Source organism: Acanthopagrus latus, chromosome 2, assembly GCF_904848185.1.
Source record: "Acanthopagrus latus isolate v.2019 chromosome 2, fAcaLat1.1, whole genome shotgun sequence".
In the NCBI taxonomy this organism is placed as follows: Eukaryota; Metazoa; Chordata; class Actinopteri; order Spariformes; family Sparidae; genus Acanthopagrus; species Acanthopagrus latus.
The window spans coordinates 5,934,862-5,960,165 of NC_051040.1; the positions used below are offsets into that span (position 1 = coordinate 5,934,862).

The 25,304-nt window shown below is 43.9% G+C and overlaps 1 protein-coding gene across 1 annotated transcript in view; it reads right to left on the reverse strand.

Annotated features, from left to right (window-relative positions):
• Positions 1–25,304, reverse strand: part of LOC119004750 (LHFPL tetraspan subfamily member 6 protein) — a 51,494-nt gene that overhangs the window by 7,537 nt on the left and 18,653 nt on the right. Inside the window, exon 3 of the mRNA XM_037071948.1 lies at positions 105–203. Coding sequence (XP_036927843.1) covers positions 105–203 — 99 coding nt within the window. The remainder of the gene's footprint in view (positions 1–104; positions 204–25,304) is intronic.

Genomic DNA, 25,304 nt, shown 5'->3' on the forward strand with positions numbered 1-25,304 from the left:
TTCAGCAAACACAAGGCACGTTTACAGAGTTGAGGTTGAACATCAGCCTTTAATTTCGACTGTAGGTGCGTGTGCGTGTTGAATCTGCCTGAAGGACGTCTCACCTAGTTGAAACTGGTCTGAGCTGTTGTTGCAGGTCTGCTGTACTTCCTCACTGTCCCATCCCAGTGGATAGAGTGCACAGCCAGATCCTATGAGCAGACCTGAGAACAAGAGAAAGAGCGTCTGTCAGCAGTGAAGCATCGCAGAAACTTCACTGATCACCAGGGGTTCAGAAAAACATCATAAAACATGGCTGGAGGCTGACAAGACCCAGCTTGTGAGGGAGAAAACTGCAGCAAGGACAAACTCTCAGCGTCAAGGTGTTCACGCAGCTCCTCGAGGAAGGTCTGCAGTGTTTTCGTGAGACCTCGGCTAACTGGGTGTACATATTTTAAACATCTTCTCGTTAGTGAGGAAGAAAAACGCAACGGGATGGTTTTTTTTTTGGTCTTTGCTACATCCAGACATCAAGCAAGGTGAATTTAAACACAGGTTTTGTGTGGATTCTCATTCTTTGCTTTAAAATGATCAGAGAGACAATGAGCTGCTGCTCTCCAGCAGACCGATGCACGTGACCTCACCTCTCTGATTATTTTTTCCACCTTATCAGCCGTTTCCAGCAGATACTGACGGGGAGGGCGGCTCTGACCTGTCCCAGCAGTTTTACCTCTCACATCCCTTTGTGCAATGACACGGATTGTGATTTTAAACACTTCATCACTTTTTTTTTTTTTTCACTGCAACAAACAAAGCGCTCCTCTCCCAGCAGCTCATAAAATCGCTGCAAATGAACAACGAACGTATGCAAATAGCTCGGCAATTTCTCACAGCGAAAAACAAGCATTTTTTGGTATGCAATAATTACTGTAAAACTCTGGAAAATCCTTGAGGGACTGCTTTATGTCAGTGATTAAAGAGACTTATGACTGTGCTTAAAGCTGCACACAGAGACAAGAGTAAAATCTAGTCAGGGCCATTACATTAAGGATTAATATCCTCAATATTAGCCTGAAACCAGGTCTTGACAAGTTATTCCTTGGATGCCAAGGCCTGTCTCTTGAAATTACCCCATGGGGGCCCCTGGTAGGTGGCTCTGCCATCACATTAGCTTAATCCCCTCCGATGTGTCTGCCCCGCTATCAGTTTTGGGATGCGAGGATGGCAGCAGAGGACGGGAATGCAAGAAAGCTCTGCCTTCCAACCTGATTACCCATGCCATCCAGGACTGCCGTACGACATCGAGGCCCGATAACAAGGAGGAATTAATCCACATGCTAATGCAGATGGGCTAGACAAACATCAGAGGTGGAGAAAGAAGAGTGAGCCAGACATCTGTGTTCTCCAAGCCAAAAGGACGGTGAATGTCATCGCCTCAGTTCTGGGAGAAAAACAGACTGGATGATTATTGGCACCTGTGGTAGAAAATCAATTGAGTGAAACTCTGGAATGTTGATGAGAATGACGGGATATAAAACGGCTCTAACCAAGTCTGTGTCATTACAGCTCAGGATCAGAGGGGAGCGAGGGATTGCCGAATGTATCAAGACAGCCCCCCCTTTTTTTTAACACTTCTTCAGACCCTTAAGAGAACTTCAGACGAGTTTCTGCTTCAGACCTAAATTTACTACCTTTAGCTGAGCGGTTGCAAAAGTCGCACATGATGTAAATCCCTGTATGAGCAGCAGCCACTGTGGACCTGATGAACACAAACACTCACTTTTCTACAAGGTACCAAAACGAGTACTCACAGTCATTTCGCTCTCAGTTATATAATCTTATCGAATGCGTTTTGATTAGAATCTGTAACAGTAAAGACTGTAAAGCATGAGAGTGTGCTAATGTATGCAAGATTAATATTTAACAAAATCAAAAATTCCCTTTCAAGTGTTGTGTAATGCTGAGAGATACAGCAGCATGTAATCAAGCTGAATTTCCTTGCAGCACAAGGGAAGAAAATAAAATAACACAGAGTGAAATGTGTCCTTGTTTCGCAGAGACATTGTTCTTATTCCCACACATCCCATAAACAGTAATATTTCCATTTGATAACAATTTATGAGGCTTCTCAGTCATTCTCTGATAAACACATTTGATAAAACCCATGAAGAGCTTCTCCTGTGTTGCAGGCCCCTCGCAGAGAAGAATGGGGAAAGAAAGACTTCAGTGCATAGTTTCCACATCAGGTCAGATGATGACATGGAATGCAGAAAGGAAAAAGAGACTACAGGGGAGGGAAATTATTGCCACAACAAAGACAAGAGCTCAGTTCCATTGTGCAACCACACAAAAAAAAAAAAAACGAATCAAAGCTTTCTGGGCGAACCGTTGGTGTTTTCTGTTGTTTTTGGGGATAAACTCACTGAGCCTGAAACACTGCAGTGTGTGAAATCAATGTGAGCACTCACATGTTACCATGACACTATAGAGACAGATACCACAAAAACACAGAGCGCTGTGGGAGCAGATGAACAGAAATACAAACGCATCGCGAAGGTGTAATTCAATTCTGCGTCGTATGCGATCCTACACTTCTCTTTTTTGGCTTTTACTTTTTTGATATATTTATTTTTCCCCACTATAGTTAATTCCAGCAAATCCCATCCTCCACACTCCGTATGTGGGTTATTAAGGAGTGGCGGTCGGGGCGGATGGTGACTGGGATGTGGGAGAAAGATTACAAAGAATGAAAGATGTTCTTTCACACAATGTTCACGAGGCAAGCTGCTGGAAAGACTTGTGATGGGCAACTACCTCAGGCTCTGATTCTCCATGCGTGCTGTTGTAGACCGATACTTCCTGCCCTTCTTATTCCCTAAGCTGACACCGATGCGCCCCAATCTGCACAAACAGACAGTCGAGGATTTGTGTCATTTAGCATGTGGCTGTCGGCTGCAGCAGCTTGTGACCTCTTTAACAGAGGCAGTTCCTTCTCCTGACCTCTCATTACAGACTGCCTGTGGTAACACTTTGAATTATGTAATATGTTTTTTTTTTTCCCCCCCGTCAAAAAAATCATTTTGTGAATTCCCCCAATTTTGTTGACTTAAATCTGGTGTCCTGGCCTCCGGCTGGAGAACTATTGAGCTAGCAGATGCGCTACAATCACAAGCTAAACCACATGCTCGACTTCATAAGATGAGATAAACTTAATGATCCCCTCTGGGAAAAAATCAGTTTTCTGTGGCAGATAAACAGAGAGAAATAAACAGCATAACACTGCATGCAAACGGGGCGACGCATTTACACTTCATGTCCATTGTGTCACAAAGTAAGGAAACCTTCAGAGTCTCTTAAATGGAAACTTTAAGAGACTCTGGTTAAAACTAAACTTTGGAGCTTACTCCTGTTTGACTTAAGAAATTGGTCTTGAGCTGATTTTTAAGTGTCCACAGATCAGAACACATGCCTTTGGGTAATTATTTCAATTGACCGTTTTGTTTTTCTCTGTTTTATTTATTATTTTATTTGTGATGTCTCTGCTCTCAAAAGCTGCCGTGTTAACAAAGTTACTTACTTGCAGTAAAGCCATGCTGCTGCCCTCGGGACTGTGAGCCTGGAGTTGGCAAATGCCCAGATAATAACGGCAAAATGAAAACACAGGTGTTGGCTCCAACAAAAGGTCTTTTGTGAATTTCATTGCTTACACAGAAGCCTTGAAAGGCAAGTGAGAAAAATGATCCTGGCAAACCTCCCCCTCCCCCCAATGTCTTTCACAGAAAGTCATGAAAAAAACAAACAAACTTGGGAACATTATCCTTTCAGAGCATATTTTCACCTGTTCTTAACTCATAAACATGGTGGAGATCAGACTTGACGGAATGGATCACCAGAATTTGTTCGTCTCACTTGCCTCTCATGGCTTCAGTGCTTTTCCCCGAGAAGCCTGAGAAAGGTTCTCTTCTTTTAGGTAAACATGAACTTCAAAAAGCCGCTCCTATCCCTGTGAGCAGATGGCTGTCTCATGATGAAATCATTGCAGATCTCCACTGAGCTGCTATGAGGATAGTACTGAAAGTCACCAGACGGTTGGCTGATAACTGCAGCTACATCGCAACTGCACGACACTGTAGAACAGACGGAAAGAAATGATCATAAATGTGAGAAATCTGGCGTGAGCAGCATCCGCAGACACTGTTTGCCTCGCTCAAAAATAACTACTTTCCCTTCAGCGGCAACGCTCGTTCCCTCGGGTCAAACTTTTAGATGCCCTCATCTTTCTGGGAGACCCGGAGAGGTTCAAGTGTCGCTCTATCAACACACTCCAGGGAGATCTGTTTGTTTACTTTCCTGCTTTTTTCGCAGCAACCGCTGTTTGTTAAACCTTAGCCCATTTCGGAGTCTTGTTTCAGTTGCTATGGCAGCCAGCCGATGCCTGATAGTCTTCTCCGGCAGAGGAGGTGAAGAGGAGGAGGGTCAGAGAGAGCGCCCGGCACGATCTGAGAGGCCAGACAACTTATTCACAGATTGAGTTTCAATTGATCTCCATGCAATCGTTATCCGAATGACTATCTCACAGGCCTAATGGCTTCTCTGAAAAGCTATTCTATGAACTGGGAAAGAGTTCACTCGAATCAAATGGACTTATCCAAATACAATCAGTCCCACATATCCATAAAATCTGCTCTAATATAGTCAACTTTCCTCTGTGTTTCCTTGCCGCAGATTTCATCATCGTAGTTGAGCTCACTTTTGAAATCACATTTCGGTGCTTTAAAGAAGCACACAGAGAAGTGCTTTATTCCGTCAGAGCTGTGCTATTGTTCACCATCTTTTTTTCACTCCGACGCTTTTTACCTTTTTTCATATCCACCACATTCTCTGATTTAGGGAGTGCTGATGCCTTTTGTCAAGCCTTCTTGCTCTCTGTCAGGAACCAAGGAATTTCTTTACCCTCCTCCATGCCCCGAGACAATACCATTCAAGGTTATCATTCAAAAGGCCAAAGAGGACAGGGAGAAAAGGCTGCCGCTAAGCTGGGGAGAAATTTGGTGGCCAGGGAATTGGAGTGGGGATGTGCCTGAATGGGCCGGCTTAATGTAAGACATTCCCGTTTGGGCCTGGAGGATCATCTGAAAGAGCGTGGTTGCTCTGAAAATGTTCGAGCAGCCACACCTGGGAAGGCAAGGCCAAACAAAAACTGCACCTTTTGGTCTTTTAGAGTTCAGAAATCTTATTTCAAAACATTTACCAACAGAGTCAGATTAAACCAGCTGTTTTAAACAAATGCTCTTCATTTGTTTAAACATATGAGTATCGTGACGGATGAGGCCGGCTGCTAGGATTAATAAAGCATCTCATCACATTAATGAAACAGGCTGCAAAGAGGGCAGCTATCTCAGCACAACAGCACTCGGAAAAATACGATTTTGAAGAGTAGCTCAAGTTATAATCCTTAAGATTTTCACGGAATCAAACCCTGTTTTTGACGCCACTTATCGTCGGCATTTCTCTGCAGTGGCCGTTCAGTGTATTTACATTCTTTAATTAACTCTCTACATAGTAATTTTCATTGTGAGCGTTGGTTTCTGCCATTCCCCCCACTGGATACAAATTGCCTATGCATGAGCGATTAACAGGAAGCAATGCAGCATGTAATTCAGCGTTACTGTTTTTAATTTGATCTCATTGTTAACTGTTCACTCTCCTTCAGTGTCGAGTTACTGCTGATGCAAAGCCCAACATTTCCTCCTGCTGCTGCCTCACTTTTTAAAAGTGCAGAAGTTTGCTTTGATTGAGAAGCAATAAAAGTAACTCTCAGGAAAGTTACCAACTTTACTGTGCACTACCTGCTCTGCTGCAACTTTTTAACGCTGACTTCTATTACCATGAGTTTGGTGGCTGCACTGTAAAAAGAGATACCTGTGTTTTCCCATGAAACGGCTACTGCCAGTTGTTTTGTTGTAGTTATGTGGCGGCTAGGAAGGGTCCTCTCACCGTTGTTGATTGCATTTTTCAGCCAACAGTGCTTGTGTTAAGTCCCCCGCCATGAATGGAACAACAATGAGTCGTCAACATTTTTTTAAAATTGTTTTCCAGGAAATAACTGTAAAACACCATTAAAATACTGACATATACGTAAAATATAGAGCGAGACGTGTAGTAAAAAACTTAAACCTCAAGTTTGACTTCTTGGGAGCTTTAAGGCTTATAAATTAAAAAAATAAATGGCCTTTTGATACCTTCATCTAGAACACAGTATTTTATTGACTTGAGCACTGTGCGCACATTTTACGGATTATCTCTCGCATGTTATGAGTAAATACATGCATATTAATATGATACTATGAACATGTTTGCGTGGGTTTTCTGTGCTAAACAACAAGAGAAAGTAACTGGCTCAGACTCCCACAGTGTTAGTCTAAACAGCCCATATGACTCATCTGTCGACAGACCAAACCCTGCATGTCCGGACATGTTTTGTTCCTTCGCTTGAAACGCAAAGACACACAGCAACATGTCAAACTTGCATGTCTGCTTCTCTCATAAAGTTTTGATTCTCTGTCATTCAAGCCAGATAAACAGCCATTTTCAGGCGGGTTTACTCCTGTGTGAGCATTTCTGCAGGCAAAGCTGGCATTTTATCTGGAGATTGAGTTGAAACGCTGTGGAGCTGCGAGAGATGGAGGATGAGGGGGATGCAGAGAGAGGAGGGATTTAAAGAGAGTATGTGAAGTACATGTGATATGTGATGTGCAGAGTGAAGCAAATACTTGCTGCTGCCAATGGCTGGCATTCAAGTGTTACTTAGCCAATAGCCCACTCATTGGTTTTTCGACTCCTTTAGGAGGCGACATCAGGCTCGTTAAGTGGCCGCCTAAATTATCTTTTTTATAATTATGTGGTTTTCTGCACAGCACTTCCTCCTGAAGATTACACCTCAATTATCCTTTTGGACACAAAGCGTGTTCTCGGTGAAGATGTTTTCATAGCCTCTTCCCTACTGTTTATAATATTTTTATCCAACTGTGAGATAAATCACAGCACAGCGCTACACATCTTTCAGTCTGCGTTCTTTTGTCGAGTCCATTTTATGCTTCTCTGTGTTTTGTTGGCTTTACAACGTGAATATCAAACACAGGAAACCGTATTACCGGCCAGGCCGAGAACAGAGCTCTGTGACAAACAAGCTCCTCGTCAGCCTCTGACTTTTCACTGAGAGTGTGACCATCCTCTCCATGACAAATTTCTCCCTCTTCCCTTTGGTATTTGCTCCCGCTGGCCAAAGAAAAGGTCAAACAGTTACAAACCTCCCTTTATCCCTTCAGCCATCAAAGGACTTAACAACCTCATTGTGAGACTGTGTTCATGTGAGGTCTAATTTAAATGTCGCCCTGTTAACTGACGGGTCTTCATATATTTTAAACGTCACTCGCTGTTTTGTCATATCGCTACAGTTGCTCGTCTCCTTTTATTTGTTGTTTATCCAACATGACCGGATCTTTGTTGCTGCATGGTTACGGTTTAGGAAAACACTACGGTTTGGGTCTATGTTGAACACAACAGCCGTCTCCGTGCTCGACCCATTCATCCACCTTGACTTCCTCACAAAGCAGCCTTTTCAAGAGGCCTTACTTCCTTCTTTGCTCCTGTGATAACTACTATAGACACTAGAGGTCAGCACCTAATAATCCATGTAACTTTTCGTCGTCATATAGTCATACAGCCATGTTTGTGGCTACAGTGAATGCAGAAAGGTGTATAATTGGGTGGGGGTGTTCCACACAGGAAAAAAAGTATGGAGGAAGGGTGAAGCATGCAGTCGTCTGACTCACTGGCTCTGGACTGTGTGTACAAGACTGCCATTGGTGCCTATTTCAAGTGGCTTTCTTCTTGCTTTAAGTATCTGCATGTTATCAAAATCCCTGTGTCAATGGGAAACAAAAAGAGCCTCAGAGCTCGCTACCTACTCACTGAAAATGGAAATTTACCTTGCCTTTGTTTTGGATGGATTTTGCCATTTTAACGCCTGGGCTCACATCCTCCACATGCAAAACAAGTTCCCCCAACACTATTTAGCAGGGGCACCGCCGCTTCATCTTAGGTTTACCACCGCCCAAGACAGCTGAGCTTGGTTTAAATAAATACAAACAAGCCAGAGCATTTTCCCCCTTTGCTAGAATGAGAACTGGTGCAGCAGAACCTTCCTCCAGCGCTGACACAGCGCTGTGGAGATCAGTCTGACTAGGCGACATTAAGCATGCAGAGTAGAATGAATGGAAATGCAAAGAAGATGCCTAACAAGTACTTAAATGCACAGCATGTAATGTCTGCCATTAGGGGTCTCACAATCAAAACAATGAAAATAAAAGAGGTAGGCTGATGATGTTAGGAAGTAGCACGGGCTCGCGGGAGTCATCTTCATTTTTGAACAATTACCGTCGGCAATGAAAATCCATCTACAGGACTCGCGCTGAACTGTTCAGGGACGAGGTAATGATTTAAAGTTTTATTCACATTACGTTTAGTCATGTTTGCCGACTTCCTTCCTATCCCTCTTCTGGGATTAATGACAACAGGCAACCAAATAAAACACACTGTTACCTTGAAAAAAGATGTACAGACGAGTACATGACTCAACATAATGTACGACCAAGGTCTATTCATTTCTAGACATTTTAATGTGGAAATGTTCCGTATTATATCTTTAATGAGTACTTCAGACCACTTCAAATGCTTCAGTGTCGGTTTTATTCTATATTCCTGAGGATCAGGCAAAAAATAAGCCCAAAGCAAAGTCTAATTTCTTTCCCTGCCCACCCATCAGTCACCATCACTGGCCCTGAGCGGAAAGAGCAGCTTGTTATATTGATCTGTTTCAGTGCTTTTGCCAAAGGCATTCTGTCAAGGGCTGGTCTTATCTAATCACACCACTCATTTGTCACACAGTATCCGACTACAACCGGTAATTAATAAACAAACCAATTACAAGTGCAAAATGAACTCCTGGCTCATTAAGCAGTGGATATGTAAAAATAAAAAAAAAAGGGGGGGGGATTAGCTCTACAGCTCAGCAGCACAACACAGTGCATGAAAATGAAACTGGGGCGTGCTAAATACGTATCAAAAAACTTTCAAAGGAGAACATCTTCTGCATGTGTGGGGAGAATGAGCTTTTCACATGAGGGCACAGATATTTTCTGTACATCTCAGTCTTTCCAGTCACACACCCACGCCTCCCTGCGACCTCAACCATGTCTCCACTGATCTCATATTGCAAATTGGACATTCTTCCCCCTCCTCCCTGTTCGAGAGGGGAAGTCAAATAAGAGGCGGGTGAAAAAACAAGGGAAAGAATTCAGCAGCATCCGAGAGAAATTCCTGCACGAGCTTTTCTAAATTTCTTGCTTTCCCTTGAAAACTTAGTCACTCCCATGTTGAACTGATGTTGGAATTCGAAGCATGTAGAGCTGCAGGTCGGTTAATATCGCCATGCCGGGATCACCTGACTGCCACCATGCTGCTGGTTTTAATTTGCCGCCTTGGCTTTTTCACCAAAGTCAAAGGGAAGATTAGCGTTTGCAATATCTTGCTATATTTTAATGGCTTATTATCATTGTGAGGCACGGTGGTGGGGTGGTGACGATAAGCTTCTTTACTCGCACATGACAAAGATAGTCAAAGCCAATTCACAGTAAATTCTGGGGAAACGGCTTTCCAGCTTCATTTAAATAAAATTTAAGGAAATTTTCAAATCGAGAAATTAATGCTAAAAAAATAAAAGAGAGCATCTTCTACGACAAGTGTATATCGGCACACTAGTCTAGAATTTCAATTTCAAAAGTGATGGCTGTTCCTAACATCTGAGAGTCGAGTGAAGAGGAACAACAAAGCCAAAGGGTATGGAAATCCTCCTCAGGGTAGGATCCACTTTATAGGGTCCTACAAGTGTAGCTCCCTAACTGGGTCATGTCTGATGTGTGTAGCAGCAACCCTCCTCCCACTGACGGAGCCCGACAGAAAAGCATTGACAGTAGGCCACTAGTCCATAAGTCGGCATTTACCTTCAGCGATGCCTTCCTGTCTTAATTACCTCTTTGCAATGAGCAGCAAACATGCTAACGCAAGGCCTTCTGGGGAGAAGGAAATCAAAGACACGGCAATCTACACTTTAATGTTCATGTTAATAGCATCCAAATATGCAATGAATGTTTTAGTATCCTCCACACAGACGCTGCCAAACATCAAACCGCCTCTCTGACAGTACTGGGGCTCATGATGTGAGCAACTCCGCACTGCAAACACAAAGAGCCTCTTTTGAAAAGACAATGCAACGCTTCAGGGATCGAGGAAAAAAATGACTCTTACTGCCAAGTGTACAAAGTACTCCATAGCATGTGTTTAGAGTGTCGGCCCACTGCATTCAGACCAGGCTAGCTTCTCACCCTCAGGGACTGAGTAAAAGCACCCTTACTCAACTCGTCCAAAAATCAAATATAAATTAAACTTACTGGTCAGTTTTGCTTTAATTCCACTGCACGTGTGTAAAGTGAAAACTATTACGTAAGAGTGCAAATATCAGTAAGACAAGAGGCTCATTCTAATGCCCAAGAGGGGTTGTGTAACTTGATATATTGTGATGTATATATTCAAAATAAAGACTACAACTGAAGCAGCAATATTTTAGAAGCAAGGATTTTACTTTGATCAAAATGTGCTTATTTGATTTCTTGCTGAGATTTAATATGAAGCAACAGCAGCCAGTACCCTCGCTGAGCACAAAGACTGAGAAAAAGCCTGGCTTTGTACAAAACACATCTACCAGCACCTCTGAAACTTACTAATTGAGACCGTCTTTGTTTAATTTAGCCTATAAATAAAACAACAATGCGTATTGACTCATTGTGGATTTTGTTATTTGGACACAGTTGGGCTACATTCCATCTGTGTTGAGTCTTAATGCTAAGCTAAGCCAACTGGTTGTTGGCGGCAGCTTTATACTGACTGTGCAAACAAAGCGGCATCAGTCCTCTCATCTGTCTCTCTGCAGGATATGAGAATGAGCGCGCCGTTCAAAGTTTTCCTCTAAGTGAAAACGTTCCGTCTCGAGTCGACTGAAGTCACCGTTTCGACGAATTGCTACTCGACTTGACAGAAATCAATGACTTGAGACACATTTGGACCTGAAAGGTGCATTACGTAAGTTTACTGGCCAAGAGCCGTCTCCAGCAGCGGAGACGGTGTGTTGCTTCAGTGGCTTCCCGCCCTTGAGGAGCGACTACTACGTCCGCTCATGCTGGACTGAGGGCAGACTGGACGCTACAGTTACTCACTATCACACTGAGGTACAAAGTGGTATGACAAGACAGGATGGGCAGAGGCTAACTGGTTAGCATCCAAACATGCTACACATTCTGTTGATGATTTTAGTTAATTTTTTAATGTTTATACTAAATTTCTTACATATAAAGTTTTGTGTCTTGTATTGAGTAATAAGAGACACAATGACTGGAATTACCTGTGTGGATTTTAAGTCTGACTGTCAGTGATGTGGATAGAACATGTTCACGATTGACTGTCAGACGATTACACAATTACGAAGTTATTTGTTATTTTGTTAAAATGATCAAAATTCCATTAAGTCATACTCTTTGAACAGGTACCTTGTCTTTCCCCTGCAGGTGGGACTGCAGTTTCTTGGGGGGCGGGGGGGACTTGACCTTGGACTCGACTGTATCCAGGCTGGAAGTGACCTTGTTTGAAACTTTTTCTTACTTTTGTATGGCAGACAGATAAAGGTTATATGATGAAGCCCAAGAGGCTCCTCTTACATCACATGCTGCTGTCGTGACATTTGAGAGCCCTTGAGACAAAAAGGAGAATGGCCCCGAAATGAGAACACATTATGTAACATGTCAAGTTATCTGTGAGCAACACAATAGGGCAATACAATGGAGAGGCAGAGATCAGGTTGTGCGAGACTTTGTGTGTGCTCTTGACATTTTGTATGATATTGAATTGGTATTGTGATCCGACATAATCGTATAATATCTGGTTTATCCTGTCCGCTCAAGGATGAAAAGCTATTTCTGCCCCGATGATTCCACAGATTGAAACCAAACAGATGTCAAGAAAAGGCTACCAATTCCATTTCATATGAAGATTTACCATTATCTTGTTATTGTTTTTTTTTTTTATGTGTCCGTGCCAGCTCTGAGAGAGGGTAGTAAAAAAGTGCCGGGGTAAACTGAAGCGGATGCTGTTATGCTGAGATAAATGTTGGCGATGAAACTGCAGCCTCCTGGTGGAGTCTTCTCAACACTGTGGTTAGTGAGTCATTTGAAACCACGGGTAATAAAACAAGATCGGAAATAAACTATGGTTTCCTAACGCTGATTGTGTGGAAAAGAGACATGACAGTGACATTTGGTTATTTCAATTTGGCGGTAAAAATGTCGGCAGCAGCAGCAGCAAAACGCCTTTTTCCCCAAACTGACGATTAGTTTTGCTCCTTGGTCAGAGCCCCGGCTAAATGCGATGACTTTGTTTATGTTTGACAGGCACACTCATTAATCTACCTCCTTATAAACTGCTTATATTTTGTCAGTTAAGCCCCGAAGCAATCTAATTCACAAACACGCAAGGTAAAGAAATAAAACCGTCTGGATGAGAATGAACCCAGACAAATTAAAACCCAAAAGGGTTGAGCATTAGCAGGTGGGCTGAAAATGAAGCAGTTCATATGAGTAATTATACAGAACAGAGAAACTGCCATAATTATCTTTAATAAATCCGTGGCTCCTCTTTATTTACTCCTGCTTCCATGTACAGAAACCATGATGCAACGCAGAGTGAACAATGGAGCGCTTATTCAGCGTGATGTGTTTTCAATAAGATCCGAACTTTGAACAGGAAGGTGCCCCGGCCCAGTTTTCTTTTAACTACACTTCAGATAATATGGACTTAACACCTCTATTACAGCACTGCCTCCCACAAACACATGGCCTCGATCAAGCTGCAGGCATTCCTGCTATATGAAGCAGTGGATGGCACGAGTCCACAGATTACAGCACGGGAGCAAGGGCAAATGAAAATCAATAGTTCCCAGAGTCCTTGCAAAACTCGCTCTTGCCGCACGCTGAGATGTTTCAAAGAGAGGGGGGGAAAAATCTGAAGAAAAACAGATGCAATGAGATGTGCGAGCAATGCTCTTTAAGCACCAGTGGTTTCCCCCAACAGTCAGGGCGGTTACACTGACTCTCCACTTATTGCCTTATTTCCAGTTTGCACATGACTAATAGCACAGTGTGTTCAGACCTCGTGTAATTCATCAGTTTGCTCATTACCTCTGTGTTTTCTGACAAACATTACAAGCAGAAAATGAAATTCAGCATGTTGGATACAAAGCTAAGCTAAGCAAATTGGCTCCAAAAAGCATTCACAAGCTTCCTCTACAGTTTCCGCTAACATGGTCTCCAGTTTCACAGCAAAGAGCTAAATTATGCATTTAAAGAGAAGAGGGCACTGTAGCTGAACCATGAATCAAAAATATTAACGAAATCCCGCATATATCCGTATCACTGAAGCTGCAATATTTTTAAATAAAGGGAAAAATGTGAAGCATTATAGAGACGCGCTGGCCTACAAATCACGATCTTAGAAAGAACATATTCATGATTTTTTTAAGATCCCATCAAACGTCATAATCATTGTTCACTGTGAATCATTTCGCAACCATGAATGATACTAGTAGCCAAAGTTATCAAATCAGTTTAGTAAAAAGATACTTGCATTCAGCATGTAGTGGCATGGAAGTATAATGCAGTAAGCAAAGTACAAGCACTTCAAATGTGTACTTGATGAATTATTACCGTGTCGTGCAGCCCTACAGGACACCACTGGATGCCCCTTGACAAATTGAACTTTCATCGGATTAGTAAATATTACCTGGGGACCTCTGACTTCACCAACATGCAGCAGTTAATTTGCACTGGATTTTCACTTAAATTACAACCATGACAGACGCGCGTCGGGATTAAAATCATTAACTATCTCCCTCAATTATACAAATCACTTCCCAACCTCAGGTTACATTAGTTCCGTGCAAATAGAGCTTCCATCAGTATTCATGAACATGAACGAGTCTCTTCAGAAGCTTCAAATGGGAGATAAAAACCCCGCTGCATTGACGATGAATTAAACAGCTCTGTAGGATGAAACTGTGAAACTTCACAGCCAAATTAACTTTGTGTCATTATGGCGCTCTCAGAGAAGTTTCGCCTCTGTAATGTCATGTGCCCACAAAGGCTCTCATTCACGGTCAGAGGAGCTCGTCCACAATACGCCTCCTGATTGAATCAATCGGAGTGCCCGCGGCTCTGAGAGGGTCTTGTTCCTGCTCACAAATTACAGCTGGATTGTGCCAGATCATAGGTCACTGCATGTGCAAACTCCTTTTTCAGGGATGAATCTATTTTTTCTTGAATGTTGATTACTGTAGCACTGTTATGGTCGCCTCACCGTGGCTGAATAGCCTGCCAAGGGCTGTTGAGAATGTACCACGAGACATTTCAGAGCTAGTCAGTCTGATTGATTGAGCCATAAAGAGTTTGTCCGTGGGGCTAACAGGATTCGGATAAAAGATTAGGAGTCTGTTGAGTCTTGATTAATGTTAGAGAATATAACCTCTGGCCAGTGGTGCTGAAAGATTTATATAAACAGGGTCTCAGCAGCGAAATATACACACGTTGAATTGGAGCGATTTGAAGTCAGTGAGGACGAAACAATCGCAGGGTATCCCCCAGGACACGCGCTAAATCAAAACAGAACTGTCACAACTCTGTAATGAGACAAACAAGCACATTAACCGACAGATGAAGCAGGAGAGCAACACAGTCCAGAGCAGAAACAGATATCTCAGAGGCAGCAACCCCAATTTCATTTTCTGCTGTTTTCTCAATCAGAAGGAATGTGATGACGGCGGGGGAAAAAATTCCTCTGCATATTTATACAGGACCTTGTCTGTGTCAAGCCCTGCCCCACCCCCTGGACCTAGGCTGCCTGATTAGTATTCAGTGAATTCATTAAGACACAATCGCTGGTGTCTGGGAACATGGGAACTCTTGATGGAGGAGAGGTTGAGTTAAGCCCACTGGGTGTGTCCCCACGGAAAAAAAGGAAAACGCCCCCTCCCCCAAACCTGAAGGTCACCGCGTCCTCACTCTGCTACAGATCTGATGATCACAGGCTAACAGCAGTTGGGTGGGTTCAGTGTTAAGATCTTTATTTGCACACGCTGTGCTGCTGGCTGCATGCAAAGATCTGCACTGTGACGGAGAAAAAAGGCAAACGCGAGAGTCCGACTTTTGGCTTGATTGTCCCTAAAGGCAATCGGCCGCAATCCATCACCCAGTGGGGAGTATTGTTGTTCTGCGTTATAATGTAGTGTTTCTCCTTGTAAGCTATATATATATATTATAGCTATATATATATATATATTGTAGCCCACAGACCATCCATCCCTCAGAAGTTGCACCCCCACCTCCCCAACTATTAAAATCAGTGCTGAGATGAATGAACTGCAGACACCAGGGGGGACACCAGGTAGAAAAACTCTTCCAGCTGCTCCGATGGTTCATACGTTAGCGAGGCGAGCTTTTTGGTTGCATCCGGGCAAACCGGCGATGAATCATTCCTTGGGGAAGCACTTACACACTTCAGCCAGTTTAATGAAAAACACCAAAAAAACCCTGTCCTGCATGAGAGCTTCACAATAATAAATCACAGGCGAGGAGGAAATATTGCATACAGCCACAGCGCACCAATGGAGTTTAGCTGAACTTTCCCCTCATCGCTGGACTGCAAGTTTGTTTCCTCCACTCTGCTGTTATCGCTTCGACTCCGAATACAGATTTCATCGTCGTCATCACCTCCTACCTCTGAAAATGATCTCAAATTATGAGAGAATTTTCAAGCAGAGGCTAAAACACTTCCCCTGGGTTTAATATCGTAATTTATGCTTCTCTGCCTCGCTTCAAGTGGTCTCTTGATGGCGGAGGAAAGATCTTTCGCCCACACCGACTTTAAGGTGTTTGCAGTAAAACTAATTACCATTAAAAAAAAAAAAAAAAAAAAAAAGCAAAACAAAGCGGAATCGTGTGAAGAGCTGTTCTAGCAGTCCACTGCACATAATCTGTGCCATATCCTGAAGCTTCTTTGCCGTTTTCCTCCGACACAATGAGGAGCAAAGACTTTGATCATCCACTGTATCTCACTCACCAAGTGAAGAGGAAAAACAGAGTCCGGGCATGAGAGTTGGGTTTCCACACGAGGGAATACAAAGGCAGAAGTAAAATGAGGTGAACAGTGGCGAAAAAGAAAAGCAAGTGGCAACACACTTGACAGGAAACTAAGCTGCTGAAGCAAGTGTCAAACAAAACAAATAGCTGAACCTTTCCTGTCGCACAGCACGGTCCCCGCATTGTCACGACAAGAGTGGAAATTAAGTTGCCGGAGACGGAGAACGCCAAGGATAGATCACCAATATCAGGAATAATGCTGACTTTGACAGTACTGGAGGCGTGTGCATGGGCGTACTTATGTAGTATCAGTTCACATCTGAGAATTAATTCATAAATCTTTGGTTATTTGTGGTTTCCCACATTCGATGCAGGACTGGAATTACTTCTTTTTTTTCGCGCCATGTTCAGTTTTTTGTCAAGGTGCCAAGGCTAAAATAGGCTTTCTCTCAGCAGGGACCGGAGGATTCTGTCTCAAAAGATGCTCTTTTTTTTTTCTTTTTCCTTTTCGCCACGGCAGGCACATCAGCATGAGCGTGACAGCACAAGTGAGTCAATAAACACACCCAGGCAGCGCACTTTCATTTAGGAGGGAGGGAGCACTTCAAAGTTCAGCTGACAGGGTTAAGAGAGAATAGTAAATAATAAAGAGGAGTGCGCACTGGCTGAAAATGCATTTTAGATGCAACAATGGCTGAATTGAATACATCCGTGGCACGTTCAGGTTCAGGCCCAAATGAGGAAAGGCCTATTTGATGTCTCTGAAATCTAAATGGTAATTAGGCTTTACAGAGCACCAAAGTGATGTGGGGTTTATTATCTCTTGCAAATCTCCTCACTCTGTTTTGACGAAACGTTGGCGGAAAAGCGTAGAGTAAGCATCAACTATAAATCACACTCAAAACACGATGACACTAATGAAAGAATCAGTAAAAATGCAAAAGGAGATATATGAGATGTATTCCAGTGGAAACACCCACAAACAAAGGAGTGTGTGTATGTGTGTGTGTGCATGCGTTCGACTAAGATCAGGGGTATGTTGCACAGGTTTAAGGTACCCATTACTGCTGAGTGTAGCAGCGATGGGATTAGTGGTACCCGGAGGGCCCAGATGGCACCGAAATCCTCCGAGTCGTTCTGAAAAAGGTCACACAAAATACAGGAGAGCCACCCCCACCTAACTCGCCCGTCCATTCAGCGCTGCTAACAGATTCCCCGGGCTGGTTTCTGCCCCGGCTTTTAGTCCCCTCATCAATCCTCTGCAAGCTCCACAATCATTTTTTGTCCGTGTGTAACAGAGAGGAGAACAGAAACGCCTTTAAAATGTCAAACAGCAGCAGACCTGGCCTCGCGGTGTCATTGATGAGATCGTGGCAAAGGCTGAATTCAATAAGGAGCTTGTGGCACTTTGGAGGAGAACGGATTTTATCAGAGCTCTTTTGTTACGACGTCTAATGGGACAGGGAGCAGGGAGAGAAAGATGCAGATGCAGAGTGATGCATCAAACGACAGTGGTCTTTATCGGTGCAGAGAACAAATGAATCTTTGTAATTTAGTCTGAAGGTCATTTTTGACCCTTTCCATTGTCATTCTCTCACTCATTTGTCTCTGTCAGACGGCATGTACCCGTGTGAAGTCTCTTGTTTTTGCATTGCAACAGGGAGACTTGCATTCCTCTCTTGTATTGTTTTGCCACACTGCTGTGTCTGTGTATTTCCTGCCACCATACGGCTGCGTCCTCCCCAGGCGCTGCTGGCTCTTACACCAACACCATATGGCGAGGCCAACTAGGCAGGCAGCGCACTGCAAGACTCCCAGCGCCACCGCTCTCTGCTGGATCTCCAAAAGATCCGCTAAACCGGCCATATAGGGTCTTATTGCTGAATGTAGAGAATTCAGATACATACAAACCCGTATACAATCTGAGAGTGGCAAGGCAGCCGAGCGATTAGCAGAAGATACAAGAATGAGTACAGACTCACTGGAGAACAGGTGGTACATTCATCTGCTGCTGGCTCTGGTCTCTAGGACCGCAGGAAGGTTTTCGACCTTCTTTGTAAATCACAGGGATGAGCGAGTTCACTGCTTTCTGTATCTGTATCTGTCAGACCAACTAAATTATCTGTACTTGCAGTCAGTGGGGCTTAAACTGGAACCAGAAGCTGCTAATTTAAACCTGAATATTGGTTGATCAGAAGCTCACATATTTATTTTGTATCAGAACACTATTTCCAACACAGTCTTACACATGTCAGATCAATGTTTTAGTTCATTAACTATTTGCAGAACAGGTTTCTACCCCATCATTTAATGTGTTAAGTAGCGGTCAGAAGAGCGGCTGTAAATCCTCCTACTCTATCAGAGAATTGCTGCTAACAAAGATCCACTAATTTGATGACAGACACATTTATTTCCTATAAATTCTTCTGTGACTGTAAAACAGCAAAATCGGGAAATGTTTTTCACCGGCAGCAGCTTCACTCGTCTTCTGTAGAACTGAAAGCGAACACAACGAACGGTAAAAAAAACAGCATCTATCTCGAAGTACCAGCAGGGACACTGGAGAGAAACTCAACTTCAAAACCACAGACGATCAGTCAGAAACTACAACGCTGAGACACAACGAGTTGAGTCTTGTGACACTCGCTCGTTCGAGGGAGAGCCGGGGCTGCAACGGGTCGGCCGCGGTCACTAGACGTCACTGCAGCCCGCTTTGGAGGCAGGGTGGGCGCACTTTGGCCCCGATCCAGAGAGGGTCCATCTCAGGCACGGCTCAGTCAAACTGACACCGACTCTGACTGACTGAAATTGTGATGGAAATGCAAAATGAGCACTCGGCCAAAAGTGGCGCCGGAAAAACCCTGAGTGTGTCATTGGTCCAGGATACTCACTCAACCCTTTTAAAACTCTGCAGCTTGTTTGACACAACTATCTATTACTATACTATTTAACATTTAAAATCCATTAAGACATCCTCATTTGTCTAAAAGTATGCAATGTTAAGTGTCAGACTTATGGCCTCATGAAATTGTGCCCTAACTTACTTAATAATTATTTTCTATTGAATAATGGAGTGGGACATGAACTGTAAACCACCAGGATATCATTTAAGGAGAGAAAGTCCCCAAGAAAGTGCAGCTCTACTTCGTCTGTTAAGACGGCCAGAGGAAGAATATTTCAGTCCTTACTTGCACCAATTTCTGCATCACGAGGCAGTCATTAAAAATCTTTTGTTTTTTCGGGAGGTGAGGTTTTCAGAGCCTGAAATCCTCTGCCTCACTGCAGCATACAGCTTGTAAACTCCTCCACTGAGAATAGACTGAGCCTGACAGCTGGCAAACCAATCACTGAAGTATGGGGAGCAGTTTAGATGATGACATGAGTCAAAACTCTCTACACTCCGGAAAAACCTGGTGAATAACTGCTTTAACTAGGTGTTGCGGCTATGAAACGGCGGTGCAGAGGGGACAGATTTTTTTCTGGACAATTTATGAGAAAGTTGGCCGCGTTAATAACAACTGTGTCTGTTTTTCATCATATCTTAAAGAACCAATGACAACCAAGAGAATGATGTGTTCATCCCATCAGGTGCAGGACGGGTTTATATAACGACGCACTGTCAGTCAACTGCTGTACAGCATGGTGGAAATTCTTGCCAGACCACAATGGGTGAAATTTGCGGGCTGGCTGTGTGAGCGAACCATTTCATTCCAAACACAGAAATTACAAGGTGCAGAGCAGCAGATATTTTGGTCAGTACACACTGAACCGCTGGGCTCAAACAGTCGCTGCACTTCACCTTGGCAACACAAATTGTTAACTCGCCCATCAGCTCCTCAGCTTGGGAGCTGGGCTGTATGGTGATTGGCTGGGAGGAATACAAACATCCAGCACCTTCACTAATGTTTTTGCCCTTTTGTTTATTCTGACAAATTGCTTTTTCCCCGTTTTGGCACCAGGTGTTAGAATGAAACCAACTTGAGGGAGGAAGTGTGAAACCTCGTCTGGAGAGAGGGAGCTGCAAATAGATTCACCAACTCCGGTGGCAGACAGGCGTGCGGAGTACGTGTTGTTCTGTGAAGATGAAACGTTCACATGCCCTGGCATCACACTTCAGCTGCTCTCAACTGGGAGCTTTTTGCAAATGGGAAGGTGTTACCCACTGTATCTTTCCTCTGCACAGGCGTCATGTTAAGAGGAAACTGCACAGAGTTTTCACACATTTTGGGATGAAAACCTTCCCACTGTCAATCAAAGATGCAAGAACATTTCACGTTGCAACATTAAAAATCATGCCAGTCGCCAAGATAAGAGGTTGAAATTTTACATTTCTGCAAACCACGGTTGGATTCAAACAAATCTATGTCATCTTATGTTCGCATTACATATAGATGAACTGACTTACATTGTGGGAGGTGTAGGTGGCATTACATATGGGTGAGATTGTCACCATGCCAGAGACCTGCGTTCAAGACCATGTTTCAACATTTGTAAGCGTGACATCGCTGGATATTTTTAACGAGTCGTTGAAGCAATTTGCAGTCGTGTTTGAGCCGTAGAAACATGATCTTTTTCGAACCCTGACCAATTGGTTATTGTGCCTAAACCTTATCAGAAGTACAGTAATGTCACGACATAAATGTTAAATTTAAAATTAGGATTATCTCATTAATTTAATCTGCCTACACGAGATCCTGACATCGAGCTCTGCAGTTTGCAGGAACACACATTAAATACATTATTCAGTAACTGATACCAGTGTCAGGACGTGAGGACTGACAGCGAGCCGGCACCACCCCTGACATCTGTGACTGATTACAACTTGTAATGTGCAAGTGATAAATGTGTGAACACGAGGCGGTGATGAATTCAACACTGCTCCCAAAGGAACAGGGACCTTCCATTACATGTCTTATTACCGTCTCTCCCTCCTGATGGCTTAATTGATCCTTGTGGGCCAACAAAGGAAACCCTTCTCCACCCATCCACAGATTATGATACCCAATCCGAGAAGGGGGAAAAAAAAAAAAACCACAGCAGCTTTTAACCCAGCTAGCCCCTCGTTCGACATTTAATTACAAAGCTATAAGGCTCGACTCTTTTGTAATATTGAGCAGTTGCTGGACCATAAAGGTGAATGCGGCGTTTTATCACACAACTTAATTTTCATTGGATACAAGTTGTTTTTCCTCAGCGGAGAAAATATCAAAATAGGGCCACTGGTCTGATTGGCAGGTCCTGCTGCCAGGGCTTCCTCTGCTGTGGTGCCTGCTAAACTGAGCGCCTTCATGGATGAATTCAGAGCAGAAATGCAAAGCATGGAGGAACAGCACTCCTTTCTCCCCACAGAGGTTGACCACAGCATATGCTGCCGCTTATTATTCCCTGTGTCTGCCTGTTTTCCATTGTATTTATAGCAGGGGGAACTTGATTTAGATCTGCTCCATCTGGTGATTCGCTGTAGGGATGGGTGCCACATCTTCCGCTCTTCTGTGTAATCCTCCCACCACTCTGCTTACTGGCCTTTATTTAAAAAAGATGGTAAGTGAGATAGCAGAGCGGCGCTCCACTCTCTCCGTCTTTCTCCCCGACACCAGCTGCCGCTGCACAGTTTATGATGCTGGCTGGGAGGCACTGAGAGGAGGAGGGGGGGGACTCTGGAGCCTGTGGAGGTGTAAAAATCCCTCCCACTTTCTCTGGTGGTATGCAAAGATTCCACGGGCGGCCTCCAGAGCCCCCTTTCCTTCCACAACCCTCCCCCAGCCTCAGCTCCCATCAACCTTCAGCAGCCCCCTCAGAGGGAGGGGAGAGGAGTGGAGGTAACAGAGCTGGGGTTTGGGGCACAGGGGAGGAAGAGGCTGATTAAAAACCATCTTTAAACTCTGACTTCCACATCAGAATCTCCTTTTACCTCACTATAAAGATGCGCTTGGTTTTCAAGGATTTGTACCTACAAATGGAGCGAGTGAGTGTAGGTGGCAATTCCTTTCATTTCATGTAAATGCACTCCACAGGAAATGTAGGGCAGGAGAGCCGAGCTGCCAAAAAGATAATTTTTGATCTAATGAAGCCTCCAAAAAACCGAAATACAGGCACAGACAAGACGGAAATTTAATATAAACTGCCACATATATATAGCGAAATCAAATTCTCTGCATATTCCTGGACATTTCAGCTGCACAGACGAGTCCATTTCCACTATAATTACATTTTAGAAGAGATCATAATACCTCTTAATGGGAAGGAAAGTCATTGCCACGGACAACTGGTAATGTGATCCTCTACCCATGACTGACACTCAATTCAAATCTTTCTTTAAACGCCCTTATTTCATTACCCTTTAATGTATTCTTTACTCAGTGTGCTGGTGCAGAGAGAAGTGGGGAGAGATGAGGGAAGGGACGGGTAAAGATGAGCTGCCATCTCAAATGCCTCATTTCATGGCTTATTTTTTCCGCTGAAGAAAAACGAGAAAAAGGTTCAAATTGTTAAAACTTCTAATCTGATGATTAATCAGCATCTGGCCTCGGCTGAAGAGGCCATTTGTCTCCTTCACCGCCGTGTTAAAGTTGAAGTTTGTTGAAGCTGTGTTTGACTTCCTCTCGAAGGGAACAAACATGGAGCTCGCCCTCCTGCAGCTTTGTCAGGGGCAACATGTCAGTCACTTTGTCACAATTGCAAGACTTTCTTAGCGTACTTGCCAGAGTAAATAGGTCACCATGAGGCTGGCTGTCCATCTGCAGCAGTGTTGTGGAGCTGAAATGTTATATGTTGAACGCAGACAGCGTGTGCAAAACATACAGCGAGATGCTACGGTTGTGTCTCATTTATTGAAATTCCTGTAAAAGCTAAGTGTGCATCAAAGTCTCAGTTTGATAAAAAGAAAAACAAATGAAGTTTAAAGTTTAAAAATGAACCGTTCAGTTTGAATGTGGGTAGACTCTGTGCAAAACTGTTCAAATAGTGACTTCTAAAGTTTCACGCAGTGCTGCTCAAACAGGCTGTAAAGCCTCTGAACTACAGTAGGATGAAAAAAACACAGCAAAGCAGCACACAAATGACTCGCAAACACTTCTTTGTCTTCCTAAAATCTTAGCGTAATGGAGAACAAACACAGCGAGGGGGAGCATCGCTGGCTGCCTCTGCATCATGTGCATGTGTTTGCATAACGGAGAGACTGATTGTTTGCTCTAATGTGGCGGCGTGACAAAGCCATGACTGAAATCTACCACAGGAGGAAAACATAAATATCGGATGTTGTTTCAGCAAACATTTACGTGAAATGAAAACAGGAAACTGCACAAACAGCACAGCAGCGGATCTAACTTCCCATGCTATTTGCTCAGCGTCACCTCTGAGTGCAGCACGGTCACGCCTGCTTGTTGCCTCGGAGGATGCTGCAGGTGCCCCGTGGGGAAAAATGGCCGTCTCCACTGATTTTCATTTCCACGCTCGGCAACAGAGCGTCGGGGGAAGAGACAGGCCACTGCTCCACTGCCCACCTGGTGACCAGATGAAGGCTTCAGGGTTCAGAATCCCCTTGTAGCTCTGCATATGCAAGCACGACAGGATGGGAGTGAGGCTGGCCCCTGCCTGGAGCCTGTCTTGAAGACGGATGAGGCAATGGTGCTGGGTCTGGGGCCCTCAGGCTCCCTACAGGGACCTCTCTATTGGGCTGGTAGATTAGGTTTGGATCACAGTTGACGTGCTGCAGCAGAAAGCAACGGGATGGTGGAGAGAGCTCGAGGGTTTCTTTCTACTTCAGAAGCAGCCAGTGTGTGACCCAGTGTTGGAGAGGTTTTTAACCTTTCTATGAAGTAATATGAAGGATCTGAACATCTGTTTCCGAAAGTATTAGTTAAATGTTCAATCACTTGTTCAGTAGTTGATCAACAGTTAATTGGAATAGAAAGCAGTCAGCTAGTCTTTACAGCCAAAACTACTATATTTTTCGAGTCACAGTACCTTTGAATTCTGGCCATGTCTGATCATTTACACCTTTAAGCTAAAATACCAGACATTCACTGCTTCCAGCTTTTCTAAATTTGAGCATTTGCCACCACTCGGTATTTTATATCATTTTAAACTGAATATCTTTGGGTACTGGACTGTTAGTTGGACAAAACAAGCGTTCTGAAGGCGTCACCTTGGGCCCTTGGAAATGAGCCGCATATCAATATTGATTATGAAAAATCCATGTACAGCTTTAGGCTTTTCATCTGTATTGTTCAGGCCATTAGAACATAATAATAACATATCGTCTTTCCAGTTGCTTCATATTACCACTGGAAGGATCACATTAGCAGCCACTCAAGCGACAGCAGCCCATTTCCCCCCCATGTTCACCTCACCACCCCCACCTATTACTGCTTCCTGAAGATATATAGCCATCCATATACATGCCAATGAATCACAGTCCCGCTCTGCACGCGACACATTGCCCTTGGTTGGGTGTTACTTCCCAAGCTCAAGGTCTAGCAGCGAGGTAATTATCACAAAGCGGTGAGATAGAGGAGGATGTTAGAGGGTTATGTGTTTAGCCGAGGTGCGAGGAGGGGGGGGGGGGGGGGCGCCTTAATTGCTGGACGCGTGGTGTAGGATCAATCATTTGGTGGGTTTTTAAGACAGAAGACAAAAGGTCAATGGCTGGTTGTCAGCGAGAGAACAACAAAGAGCTGAATGTGAAGAATGTAGATCAAGACTTTGAGGGAAAAACGCGAGGAAGAACGGAATAAAACACATCCAGAGTTCACAGAGAGGCAGCAGAAGGTTGCTCATCATCGCGGGTGACAAATAGAAGTCCGACGTGAGCTCAGGAGAGGATGTATATCTCCTTTCACAGATCAATAAGTCCTGCAGACGCTGCTGTCACAGGCCTGGGACTGGTGCCCGCTCGTGTCTCCACCCGGCACCGTCCCTGCGACTCCCTCACCTCCTGCGTGACTGCCTGCAGGGCTTGCCAATGGGAGAGGAGCACGCTCAGAACAACAAAGCTTAGAGAAGGACACTACCGGGCTCCCGGCTGAC